At 35.4% G+C, this 13,529-nt stretch overlaps 1 protein-coding gene across 3 annotated transcripts in view; it reads right to left on the bottom strand.

The window, feature by feature from the left end:
- INPP4B (inositol polyphosphate-4-phosphatase type II B) overlaps window positions 1–13,529 on the bottom strand; it is a 763,493-nt gene that overhangs the window by 149,928 nt on the left and 600,036 nt on the right. For all 3 annotated transcript variants that reach the window (XM_047091642.1, XM_047091644.1, XM_047091643.1), the window contains one exon: window positions 6,084–6,192. In XM_047091642.1, the coding sequence (XP_046947598.1) occupies window positions 6,084–6,192 (109 nt within the window). The remainder of the gene's footprint in view (window positions 1–6,083; window positions 6,193–13,529) is intronic.

Below are 13,529 nucleotides of genomic sequence, written 5' to 3' on the forward strand. Positions count from 1 at the left end.
CCTACTGCAATATTTTTCTTTTTACCCAAGCAGTCTCCTAACTATAATAGAGAATGAGGAAATACCTATTTGTATTTCTCCTTGTAACAGGAAAGTTTTCCTCAGAGTTTTTGCCATATGATTACATAGCCATTGATCTCTTAAAGGTAAGACTGATTTGTGTAACTCTTTGCATTAATATTCTGCTTTCCTTCAGAACATTTCCCCAAATTCTAGTACAGACTCAGCTTGTTGTAGGCTCAAGGAGAATCTACAATATTCCTGTCAGTAAAATTTTAGTTCATTTTCTTTATGACTTTTCCAAGTGATTTTTTTTTCTCTCTTCTGTTTGAAATTGTGGGGTAGTAACTACTGATTTTGGGCACTTGGAATGACAGACTGGGGGGAGGAGTGGAAAGACCAAGGCACTTCCTCCTCTAGGCAGGCATGTGACATCAAGTCACTTGCAGGGAGTTGGTTCTGAATGCTCCAAATGAATAGGCAGATCACAGGGAATTAATATTCTCAAACAAGGGTTGACACTGCCCTTCACTGGTACTTTTTCTTTATAAAGGCTCTTGGTTTTCATGAGGTACTTTTTTCATTTTAAGGAAAGGTTTTTGCTTTTAGGTCATGATCCTACTCAAAGCTCTGGCTGAGTCTGAAATTCCTGCTGAAATCAGAAATGATCAAAGCAGGCAATATGCGTGGTTGTGGCAATTTCCCCCTTTCTTTTAAACAATAACAAAAGGAAAAAAATGATCATATTTTGAGGGAGGAATCCACAAGTTTTAAGTAGCTTCCAGATACATCACTGATTCCAGGGACATGTAGATGTTTGATGTAACTATTAAAGACAATGCCTTACACATCCTAATTCTGGTCTTTAAAAAAATACATGTGCAATTAGGCTTTTGGCTCATATAAATCTCATGTTTACAGCATGAAAACCCTTATAGTATGCTCAATTTTACTTGTTTGCATGTTACTTCAGCCCAAGTTGTCTCAAATCAAAATTCTTATAGCTCCCATCTTTGCTTCTGTTTTGCAACTGTTTAGTGAGTTCAGGATTCTTTAAACACAAAGTTCTAGTATGCAAGTTGTAATATTTTTCTTATTTCAACAAATACTACTTTGCATAGATTTTCTTTCCTCCTGCTACATATCAATTGAGGTTCTATACATTTTTCAAGTTCATTTCATCTGTGTCACTATTCTTGTTTCTATTCTCCACACCCTTCCTCAGCCTCAGTGGTGCTCAACTCTAGCTACACATTTGTCTTACCTGGGAAGCTTTTAAAACATACCAATACCTGGGCTCCATTCCCAGGACTTTCACTTAATTGGTCTGGGGTGCTATCTTGCCAGAGATAAAATCTTTTAATTTTTAAAAAAAATGCTTTTTTTTATTTTTGAGGCAGAGACAGAGACAGAGAGACAGAGTGTGAGCAGGAGAGGGGCAGAGAGAGAGGGAGACACAGAATCTGAAGCAGGCCCCAGGCTCTGAGTTGTCGGCACAGAGCCTATGTGGGGCTGGACCTCATGAACTAGGAGATCATGACCTGAGCCAAAGTCGGACACTTAACCAACTGAGCCACCCAGGGACTCCTAGATAAAATCTTTTGTTTATTTATTTTTATTTTTTTTAATGTTTACCTATTTTTGAGACAGAGAGAGACATAGTACAGGTGGGAGAGGGGCAGAGAGAGGGAGACAGAATCTGAAGCAGGCTCCAGGCTCCGAGCTGTCAGTACAGAGTCCAACACGGGGCTTGAACTCAAGAACCGTGAGATAACAAACTGAGCTGAATTTAGACACTTAACTGACTGAGCCACCCAGGCACCCCTAGATAAAATCTTTTAAAGCTCCAAAGAGAATTGTAATATGCAACAAGGTTGATAACACCTGCTCCATGTATTATGATTATTTGTGAGACTTGATCTCCCACTTGAATTTTCAGCAGCTTAAATCAGAGACTGTATCTGATTCATGTGTGAATTCCAATGCCTGCTGAATTTGAACCTGCATGCCATGTACTCTGTGGGGCACATTAGAAGATCCAAATTTTAAGAGGACATCATCTTTTCATTAAGGAAATCACAAACTGTTACGGAAATATCAGAAAAGAACAAACCTAATACATCATAACTGTGACCTAATAAAGCTATAAGGAGATTAAAAATAATATATTAGGATAGAGAGTCAAATCAACTTGAAAATTAGAAAGACATAACAGAGAAGGTAGAACCTTAGGGTGGACAATGTGTGGAAGTTTGAATAGGTTCATGTATATGGTTTTGACAGAAAGAAACAGAAAATAATGGGGAGATGAAAACAGAAGAATTTCTTGTACAAGGGAACAGAATAAGGAGATAAGAGGTGGGAAAGTATGAAGTCCTTCAGGGAAACAGTTTGTATAGCATTTAGGAAGAGCAGAAAGTTGGTGGGATGAGATCATGCTGGCTTTGAATACCCAATGGATGGGCATGGACTCCTTGAAGGATTCTGATCAGAGGATCAATATACTCAGATATTTGTGCTTTAAAAAGACCACTCTTCCTGGGGCGCCTGGGTGGCTCGGTCGGTTAAGCGTCCGACTTTGGCTCAGGTCATGATCTCACTGTTTGTGGGTTCGAGCCCTGCATTGGGCTCTGTGCTGACAGCTCGGAGCCCGGAGCCTGCTTCTGATTCTGTGTCTCTCTCTCTCTGCCCCTCCCCTGTTCATGCTGTCTCTCTCTGTCTCTCAAAAATAAATACATGCAAAAAAAAGTTAAAGAAAAAAGACCATTCTTCCTAATTATCTTGTAGCCTTTATTTATTTAAAAAAAATGTTAACGTTTATTTATTATTGAGAGACAGAGAGAGACAGAGCATGAGCAGGGGAGGGGCAGAGAGAGAGAGGGAGACGCAGAATCCGAAGCAGGCTCCAGGCTCTGAGCTGTCAACACAGAGCCAGATGCAGGGCTCACACTCACAAACTGTGAGATCATGACCTGAGCCAAAGTCAGACACTTAACTGACTGAGCCACCCAGGCGCTCCTCTTGTAGCCTTTAAAACATACTTTTTTTGTGATCTGAATTACATTATATAAATACTCTGAGCAAGGCTTTCTTATACTAAAACCCTTTTCATTGTGTGGTCAATGTATTCATCAAAAAATATATCACTGAGGAACAGACACATAAATTACATCTGTTCTCAGGTGACAGTACGTCATTCGCATAGCTGAGAAGAAAACAGATGAAGGTGAAGTAGGAAAATGGCTGTGGTGGTTCCCCTAAAAAACTGACTTAAAATATTTGGCTATCTTTTTGGGAGGTATCAAAAGAAAGAAGTGAAGGAAATTCCTTCACTTAATGTGCTTTTCTGCAGTGCCAAATGTAAATAAATGTGCAAGTTTAAGTTACTCATTTCATGTAGTCTCATATTTACTTCTCTATTATTGCTTTTGACTGACAAGTGCAATATTTGCTGTTGAAAAAGCCTGCAGAAAGATAATTTGAATAGTATGGTATCACTTTAGGCATAAAGTCTTTGTTTAGATCACCCCTTAACTTGATGGACAGGCTGATACCAAGCTCATCTGTGTATTGCTTCAGCAAGCCATATTTGTCCTACATCACTTCCCTACAGAGTACTTTTGAGATCTACACCAAATTGTTTTTTTTAATTAAAAACATCTCATTGGTTTTTTTTATTAATAAAGTCATCAGTAAAACAATGGGATATATAACACATATGAAAAACCTAAAGCAAATCAATGTTTGTAAGCTTTGGATGCATTTTTCTCTTTTATTTTAAATTTGATCCTAGAAGGCTATGTGCGTGTGTGTGTGTGTGTGTGTGCACGCGCGTGTGTGTGCATGTGATTATATGTATATAAACATCCCAGTGAAGGATAGTGAAGAATTCAGATATTCATGCAGGTATTTAAAACAAAAAATACTATTCAAAATCTAACACACAACTCAACATTTGTCTTTAATAGCAGCACGTAGTAATATTTTATGAAATTACATGGTTAGGTTCCATGTATCATCACATGCCAATTCTGTACATGCTCAACTAGATTTTATGTGCCCTACAGACAGTTTTCAGCCTTTTAGCTGTGTTATAAACACAAAAATTTGATTGAGAAAAGCAAATAGATTAGGTGAATTCTCACCTAAGATTAGAGACTTCTAGTTCCAGGAAAGATGGAGTAAACACAATCTATTTTACTTCTCTAATTACAAAAAAACTCTGGGCAAAATCTATATGTCATTTATCAGAAGAATCTAAGAGGTGGAGAAATGAAGGCAGATTGACTAGGTGCCTCAAGACTTAAAGAATGACATGACAGTGAGTTCCATGGCTGTTTTGTTTGTTTGTTTTTTTCCTTGTCTCATACATCCCAGCAATGTAGTAAAATGCCAAATAAAAATAGCAACCAAGAAAAGCCAAAGGATTGGTAAAGGGTGGGCAAACAGAATAAAAAACTTTTAATCATATTTGTCTGTTCTAGGGGTGATATTATAAAAATGGCAGGTTGCTCCCCGACTCAAAGAATGGTGCAGCAGGAGGTCAGTGAGAAACACCCCTCCCTGATAGAGCCCATGGACAGAAACCTGTATTCTACTCCCATTCCCATTTCAGTAAAGAGATATAGCATCCTTGCCCTGTGAAGTCTGTGATAACTGACTTCCAGCCTCCATGAATTAAATAGGAGGTGCCCCTCCCCTCAGATGCCCTGGTTGCAATTCTCATTTCTATTCCCTGCTGAAATAATAAAGCAACAGAACAGCTTTCTGCAGCAGAAGGTTTTTGGGGAGGGTGTGACTATTAAGGAATCACTGAGGGAGTTTCTTGGTGGTAATAGAACATCCCTTTATGATTATTTTGATGATAGTTACTCTAATTTACATCTGTGATGCAATTTCATAGAACACTATCTGTACCCTCTCAACCAACCAACCAACCACCCAACCAACCAAACAAGAAAATGAAACCTGGAGTAATCTGAATAAGGACTATAGCTAAGTTAATAGTATTGTACCAAAGTCAATTTCTTGAAAGCAAGAAAAAAATATATAAATATGTATTATTAGTTTATATATTAATATAATAGTATGTCACCTATTCAATCATAATTTACCTGAATGTTTTCTTCCTGAACATCTGGACACTGAATAAAAATGTGTTATGTGGTAAATGTGATAAAACTTAAAAAAAAATTCTGCTTTTGCCACTCAGATTTTCTAGTACTATTAATAAACCAACTATGACTAAGAATAACTATTTTCTCATAACTTTCAAACTTTGAGATCTTAATCCAAGAAGAGTAATGGCTTGAAAAGGAAAGTAAAGTTATCCTTCAGACCTGAATGATACTTTTTATGGTTTACATGAGTATAGGCATAGCTAGAGGGTATTATAGGATAAACTCAGTACCTGGGGGTGAGTACATGGGGGATAAACTACTGATGCAATATTTTAAAGTAAATGAAGACAAAAAATTGAGAAAGTATATTAAAATTATAAATAACAGTGATAATAGTTTTTGTGTCATGCCTTTCTCCTAAGGGATATGATTCCTCTTTTAATCTCATCACTTTACAGATACAGTTCTGTGTTGATGTCTCTTTTTCAAATGGCATAATTAAATGATAGATAGTTATGTGCCTGGACTTAGGTCAAAATGGAAATCAATAGTAGGGTCAAAGTCATAAATTAGGTCTCATGCTCTCCATCAAGTATCTTTGGGTTCACAGTTAAAGTGGACTGTTTTCAGCTAAATCTCCATCTGAATACCATTCCATTCAATGTGCCATGGTTGATACTAGATACTAGAATGTATCTATTTTGGTAGCATGGTTTCCAGAAATTTTTTCTGCCAGCATAATGCTACTACTCTATAAGCAATACACTCAGGCATTTCATTTATTCTAATTTAATTTCTGCTCAAGTATTTTTTTTTTGACATTTCAACAACTTTAAGTTACTTAATGGGTTGCAGAATTGAAGAACTGTTCATTGTGATGGAACAAACTTCTTTATCCTAACATTATACACAAACTTCTCCAAAGGGAAGATAATATCATTAATGCATTCTCTCATCACTTACTTTCTTCTTTCCATTTCAAATCTATGGAGTAGTTTCCGAAGACCACCATTCTTAAATCCCTGAAAATGGGCAGCTGGGGCTCCCACGGTGATGACATCGTAGAGAGCATCTGGAACAGGAATGGACAAGGAGATGAACATTTTGCAAATATTTGTCTCCAGCATGCTGTTGGCATGGAAGTATACACACTGTTGGAAGTTTGAGAAATTATTCTGTTTAATTTTGCAGGAATAACTATGAACTCACATCTCAAGGGGGCAAGAGGAGCTAATCAATCTTTGTAAAAGCCACCTGTGCACCTAACCAAGTTATAATATTTCTTTGATTTATGACTACATCTTAATTATATGCTACTATCTGGAACAGTATGTTCTCTCATTCTTCTATATACTTACTGAGATAACATGTTAATTGGTCTTTTGTGTATTTTACTTTATTGAGTTTTGCATCATTTAATTTGCAATCATATTGAAATTCAACAATAATGAACAATCTTTACAGAGAAAATTTACAGAGAAAAAAACCCAAATTATTAATTCATCTTGGCTCAAGGGCAGAACATTACTAGTGCATTAAACACACACACACACACACACACACACACACACACACACACACAAAAACTATACAGAGTAGTTTCCTGCCTATGTAAAACCTTAGACAGCTTGGAATGCATGCTTTTGCAATTTTCTTAGGTGACGAAGAAAGAATACACTAAATATCTCTAGATCTATTTTCCACAAAGATATTTTGTTTTTTTAATAAAAAAATCCATACATTTAAATTGCAACTCCATCTTTTGATCTTGAAACATCAAGTTTGATGCTTATTAAGTTTAGGGCTTCAAAACATGGCATCAATTTTCCATTCTAATGAAAAGTATCCCCATAAGAAGGAAAACAGAGTGAGCATCTCTGGTTAAACTACATTTTATTTGAGAAACCTAATTTCATAGTAGATCCTTTTCAAATTGATTTTGGTATTGACACATTGGTTGTTTTTCAGTTCTCATTTACAGGGAAAACATAAATTATTTTATTAGCTTCACGTAAACACCGTAACTTCTTCATACTGGTTCAATCCAAATGCACTTGAAATATTTTTCTTAATAAAAAAAGTCTTCAAGTGAAAGACTTCAGCAGCACTCAGAGAAGTCAAGGTCACACAACAGAACAAAACAAAACAGAAAACAAACAAACAAAAAACCCCACAGAATACAACCCAAATCAACCCATCAATAAGGCACATACTGAACAATCACTCAATATATTGCTGGAGTGGTAATCTCTTGCCCTTTTAAAAAGTCACTAATAAACTGAAAGTTAGCTTTTCTTAATATAGCAGAATATAAGACTTGTGTGAAATTTAAAGACTTCTTAGTCCAGGATATTTTAACATAGGGCTAAGAAAAGGGTTTCAGGGAGTCCATGAATATATGCAAGTTTTGTAAGTGTCTGTTCTACTTTATGGAAAAGGGCCACAGCTTTCTCAAATAGCCATGACATTACCCGAAAGTTACCAACACTAAATTCCAGTCCATCTTCATCTATCTCATGAGAAACCTGAGCACCTTGAGAAATTACCTGCTTCATCTAAAGTCCCAAAGACTTCAGGGTCTTTCACCTTCTAATCCAGGGATGGAGAGCCAGGGGTTTAAGTTAATGACCAGAACCTGAGTCCCTCACTCTGGATCCCAGCTCTGCCACTTATGAGCTGTGCAACATTAGGAAAATTATTTAACCTCTCTATGTCTCAGTTTCCTCAGCTAGAAAATGGAGTTGAAAATAATTAGAAGTGGTGAGCATTCACTATTATCTATGATTCTTTTTCTTTTTTTTAAGCTTATTTATTTATTTTGAGAGAGAGAGAGAGAGAGAGAGAGAGAGAGAGAGAGAGAGGGAGAGAATGAGGAAGAGACAAAATCCCAAGCAGGCTCTGTACTGCCAGTGCAGAGCCCCACACGGGGCTTGAACCCAGGAGCCATGAGATTATGACCTGAGCTGAAATCAAGAGTCAGACACTTAACTGACTGAGACACCCAGGAGTCCCTACGATTATTTTCCTTATAAGAAGTTATCCTACCAAGGAAGCAAAGAAAGATGATATTTTAACTATTGCTTCTTTACCATGAAAATACACTTTTCAGTCTGAAAAGGAAAGTGAAATTGAGGCTCAGTCTTCGGTTCCTGTGTTAATTTAAACTAAATGCAAAAAGAAAAATCATCATGATGATGCAAGCAGAAATACATTTCTGCTAAAAGCTGGGTGACCAACAATACCAACAATATAACTAAGTCACTTTAAACCCAAATCCCATTAAGCCCAAGCTAAATGCATTCCTAACTCAATTTTTTTAATTGTCTGTAGCCTCCCGCTGGATTCAAAAATCCACATCTCCAACATCATCTAGCAAGAGGGGAAGAATGAAGGAAGGGGAAATCTGAGTTTGTGGCCTCTCCACCACCACCTAGCATGAGGGAAAGAATGAGGGAAGGGGAAATCTGCATAGAAAGAGAGACCAGTCCTAACTGATGGAGGTTAAAATAACTTATTTTTGTAAAATTTGCAAAAACACCTGACCAGAAACAAGTTGCTGAGGCCCACTGAAGAATCTTGTGATACCCATACACAGGAAGAGCCAGCCCTGAACTTAAGTTGTACTAGCTTCATGGTAAATCTGTCTCTTCAATTCACCTATAGTTTCCACATTTTTCCAAAGCTACTTTCTAGGAGCAGAAACTTTCTTTTTGTTCCTCCACTTTGCTCTGGGAAATTCTAGATATCTGTGAAGGAACCATGAAACTTGGAAGTGGCAGGTAAAGAAAGAGAAGCAAGTTGCTCAAATATTCTCCATGCCTCATAATAAAGAGCTGATTATTTTTAAATCTAATGAAGACATGTGTGTTTCTTGAATCCAATGATATAAAGAGCTTCTTTAGTTATAAACAAGTTCTTTGATATCCAAAGTTCTGACTGACTTTTACTTGTTTCCATTCTATTTTCTATTTATAAGCTCATTCGTTTCAGAGTTTTAACACTATTTTTTTTTTTTTACCAAAGCCTACAAAGTCTCTATTTCTGGCTAGTTCTGACCTTTTCCACATTAAATAATCAAATTCCTAAGTGCCTTATGAACGTTTCTGAATTTAAATCAGTTATTAAGCTTCACTTGCTCTAACTCTTCCAACCTGGTCTTCCTCCCCAGTTGTCTATGATCATTACAGACACCACATTTTTTTTAAGTCTTCCAGAGTAAAACTCTCAAGATATCAAGATCATTTTCAATTTCTCCCTTTCCCTCAACATTTTACCTGATCAGTTTTTTTAATGTTTATTTATTTTTGAGAGAGAGAGAGAGAGAGAGAGAACACAAGCAGGGAGCACAAGAGAGAGAGGGAGACACAGAATCTAAAGCAGGCTCCAAGATCTGAGCTATCAGCACAGAGCCTAATACAGGGCTTGAACTTGCCAACTGTGAGATCATGACCTAAGCCAAAGTTGGATAGTTAACTGACTGAGCCACCCAGGTGCCCCTTACCTGATGAGTTCTCATAACTCTTCTACCAAATTTTATTTTCTCTTATCAGTGTTAATTATCTTTATCTTAATTCTGATCTTTGTTATTTCTTGTCGGGATTACTACTGCCTCTTCAGTCTTAGCCTCCCTCTATCCACAGTGCACTAGATTACTTTCCTATATGCGTGGCCATTCAGTCACTTGGCCCAAAAGCACAGGCTCTGATACTTATACTCCTCCTCATACATTTCAAATATTAACAGAAGAACATTCAAATGCCTCAATATCATCCATGTTGTAGGTTTTCAATAAATGCCAATAAATAAACAAATATTTGTTTAATAATTCAGTTTGTCTTATTTTTTTTTTTTTTGCAGATCATACAAGGTATTACTATTCTTTGAAATTTTTTTGAATGCTTATTTTTGAGAGAGAAAGTGTGAATGTTGGAGGAGCAGAGTGAGAAAGAGGCAGAGAATCCAAAGCAGGCTCTGCACTGTCAGTGCAAAGGCCAATGTGGGGCTTAAACTCACAAACCATGAGATCATGACCTGAGCTGAAGTTGGATGCTCTACCGACTGAGACACCCAGGCTCCCCAAGGTACTATTTTCATAATTGAAGAAATAAAAAAGTTTATAAACACTATCAGGAAAAACATTGGAATCTGAAATAAGTATATCTTCATGGGATGAGGATGAAAATATATCCATCCATAGACTATATTCTATAAAAGAATAAGAGAACTTATGATTATTCACATGCAAAAGAATGAAATTAGATCCTTATAGCATGCACAAAAATCAACTCAAATTAAAGATTTAGACATAAGACTTAAGACTATACAACTCCTAGAAAGAAACATAGAGGAAAAGTGTTATGATATTGGTATTTACAAATATTTCATAGATATGACACTAAAAGCATAAGCAACAAAAACAAGCAAAACTACATCAAACTAAAAAGCTTCTGCATAGGTGAGGAGATGACAGACTGAAAAGAAAAAGAGGAAATATCTGCAAACCATATATCTGATGAGAAGTTAATCTCCAAAACATATAATGAACTCCTATAACTCAGTAGTAAAAAAATTAATAACTTTATTTTAAAATGGGCTAATGCCTTGACTAGACATTTTGCCAAAGAAAATTACAAATGGCCAACAGGTATATGAAAAAATGTTAAATGTTATTAATCACCAGGGAAAATGCAAATCAAGAAGAAGAAGAAGAAGAAGAAGAAGAAGAAGAAGAAGAAGAAAGAAAGAAAGAAAGAAAGAAAGAAAGAAGGAAAGAAAGACAAGATAGTGAGTGTTTGCCATGATGTGAACAAATTTGAATCCTTGCACAATGTTACAGGATTCAAAATATGGTGCAGATGCGATGGGAAATAGTATAGACGTTCCTTATAAAGTTAAAAATAGAATAATGGTTCAGCAATCCCAGTTTTGGGTATTTACACAAAAGACATGAAATCAGGATCTCAAAGAGATATTAGCACCTCTATGTTCGTTTAAGCACTATTCATAATAGGCAAGATATGGAAGGAACCAAAATATCCATCAGTGGGTGAATGGATACTGAAAATGGATAAAGAAAAGTGGGTGAATTCCATGTACAATGGGATACTATTCAGCTTTAAAAAAGAAAGAACTTCTGCAATATGTGACATGGATAAACCTTGAGGTTATTATGTTAAGTGAAATAAGCCACAAAAAGACAAATAATGCATGATTCTACTTGTATGAAGTATCTAAAATTAAGTGAGAATCAAATTAATAGAAACCAGAAGTAGAATACTGGTTGCCAGTGGCTGGGAGAAGAGGGAAAAGGAAAGTTACTAATCAAATGGTATAAAGTTTCAGTCAAGGAAGCCAAATATATACCAAACAATAAGTTATTAGGTATTGTACACTTAACATTTTGTTAAGAGGTTAGGTCTTATGTTAGATATTCTTGCTACAGTGAAAGAAAAAAAGTTTATGACTAAGTTGCTGTCAATGTTTCTATAAAATTTGAATTAAATTTTAATATTCTGTCTAAAACAGGAAGAAATTTAAAAATACTTTAAAAATGTCTCACCACACACACACAGTCTCCCCATAAAAAAACACAAACAAACAAAAACAAATAAACGAAAAACTTCTGTTAGGAGATGAATATGTTAATTAGCTTGACTGTAGTAACCATTTACTATGTATATGTATAACAAAATATCATATTATATACCTGAAATATATATATATATATTAAAATACAAAAAAATTTATTGTTGTTTAAATATTTTTGAAAATTTTTATGTTTGAGATAATTTTGGATTTCCAGAGTTGTTGCAAAATTAGAGAGTTTTGTATACCCTTCATGCATGTTCCCTATGTTAAAATCTTACAGAGTCATAGATTAATTATCAAAACTAAAAAATTAATCTTGTACTATTACATCAAAATAAGTAGATAGTATGTTAGGATTGGTTTCTCCACTAACACCCTTTCCTCTTTCAGGAACTAGTCCAATATTCCACATTTTATTTAGCTGTTGTCATCTCCTCCAATCTATGATAGTTCCTCAGTCTTTCATTTTTGACTGTAGCACTTTTGAAGAATACTGGTAAGTTACTTTGTAAAGTGTCCCTCTGTTTGGATTTGTCTTATGTTTTCTCATAATTAGATTGAAGATTTGCACTATTGAGTAGGATACCATGGAGACAATATGCCCTTCTCAGTGCATTATAACAGGGAGTATGTTAAGTTGTTATGTATTACGTGCTGTTAACCTTGTGATGAAAAGTTGATTCTTCACTGTAAAGTTACTAAATATTTAAAGAGACATATTTTAAGACAATGCAGTATCTTGTTTCTGTTTAACTTGCTCCCACTCATTTTAGCATCTATTGATAAATCTTGTCTAAGGCACTTATTACTGCTGTGTTTGAATGCTCATTTTCCATTTCCGTCATTCCTTCCACATTCATTAATTGGAATTCTTCTGGAAAGAATAGTTGACTCTTCTCCTTTATTCTTTTATATATTCAGTTTTTTATTAACATCAATATGGGCTCATGGGTACTTTGTTCCTTGGTTTATGAACTAACACTATCTTTATGTTCAAGTTGTTCCAGCTTTGTCCATTGGGAGCTCCTTCAGTTAGCTCTTGTGCTATTTATATATGTTCCTTTCACACACACCATTTGTTGTCATCGTTGTTGTTCATTTTTTGAGCACTTCCTTACTTTCTAGAGCCACAGGATACTCTAGACTCTAATCTTATATTTTCCCTGCCTCAGCTCTAGAATCAACCAGCTTTCCAAGAATCCTAGTCCCTTTTACTGGACAATGGTGTTTAGAAATCAAATACTGGGGGTAGTTATGCTCATTACTATTGCTTCCAATCCTTTCATGGGCTAGAGGTAGGAAATATATGTATGTATACTAACTTGTTTACATACACACATCTATATCTATCTATACTAACAACAACAAACCCATGAGTCCATATTATTACTCTGATTCAGTTCAGAATCACAAGATTCCTTCTGGCCTTCCTTCCTTCTTTATTTCTAACTTCTTTTGCTCACTATCTTCATACCTACATATTGATTAACTCTAGTATATAAATAAAATAGTTTTAGAATTGTTCATTCATACTTCTGCTAGGAGTGAATTTACTAAGGGAAGTACAATGTTTGTAATTTGTTTTTAATATAGCCTTATAATATCCAGTGTTTCCTTAGATCAGATCCTTTATTTCCCATTCTTTTCATTAACTTATCATTTTTTATAATTTTATTTACCATTTGTTATCATTTTAAACAAGATATTAAAAATAAATTAACAAGAAAGCATATTGGGAATATGAAATTCTTGGGAAAGTTTACATAATAATTAGTATCACAACAATCAGGATATGAAAAAAAATAAGAACAGAAAGGGAGC

This window comes from Lynx rufus, unplaced genomic scaffold (assembly GCF_022079265.1).
Source record: "Lynx rufus isolate CCGP_SWC_20201006 ecotype Redwood Valley unplaced genomic scaffold, mLynRuf1.p SCAF_3, whole genome shotgun sequence".
NCBI lineage: Eukaryota > Metazoa > Chordata > Mammalia > Carnivora > Felidae > Lynx > Lynx rufus.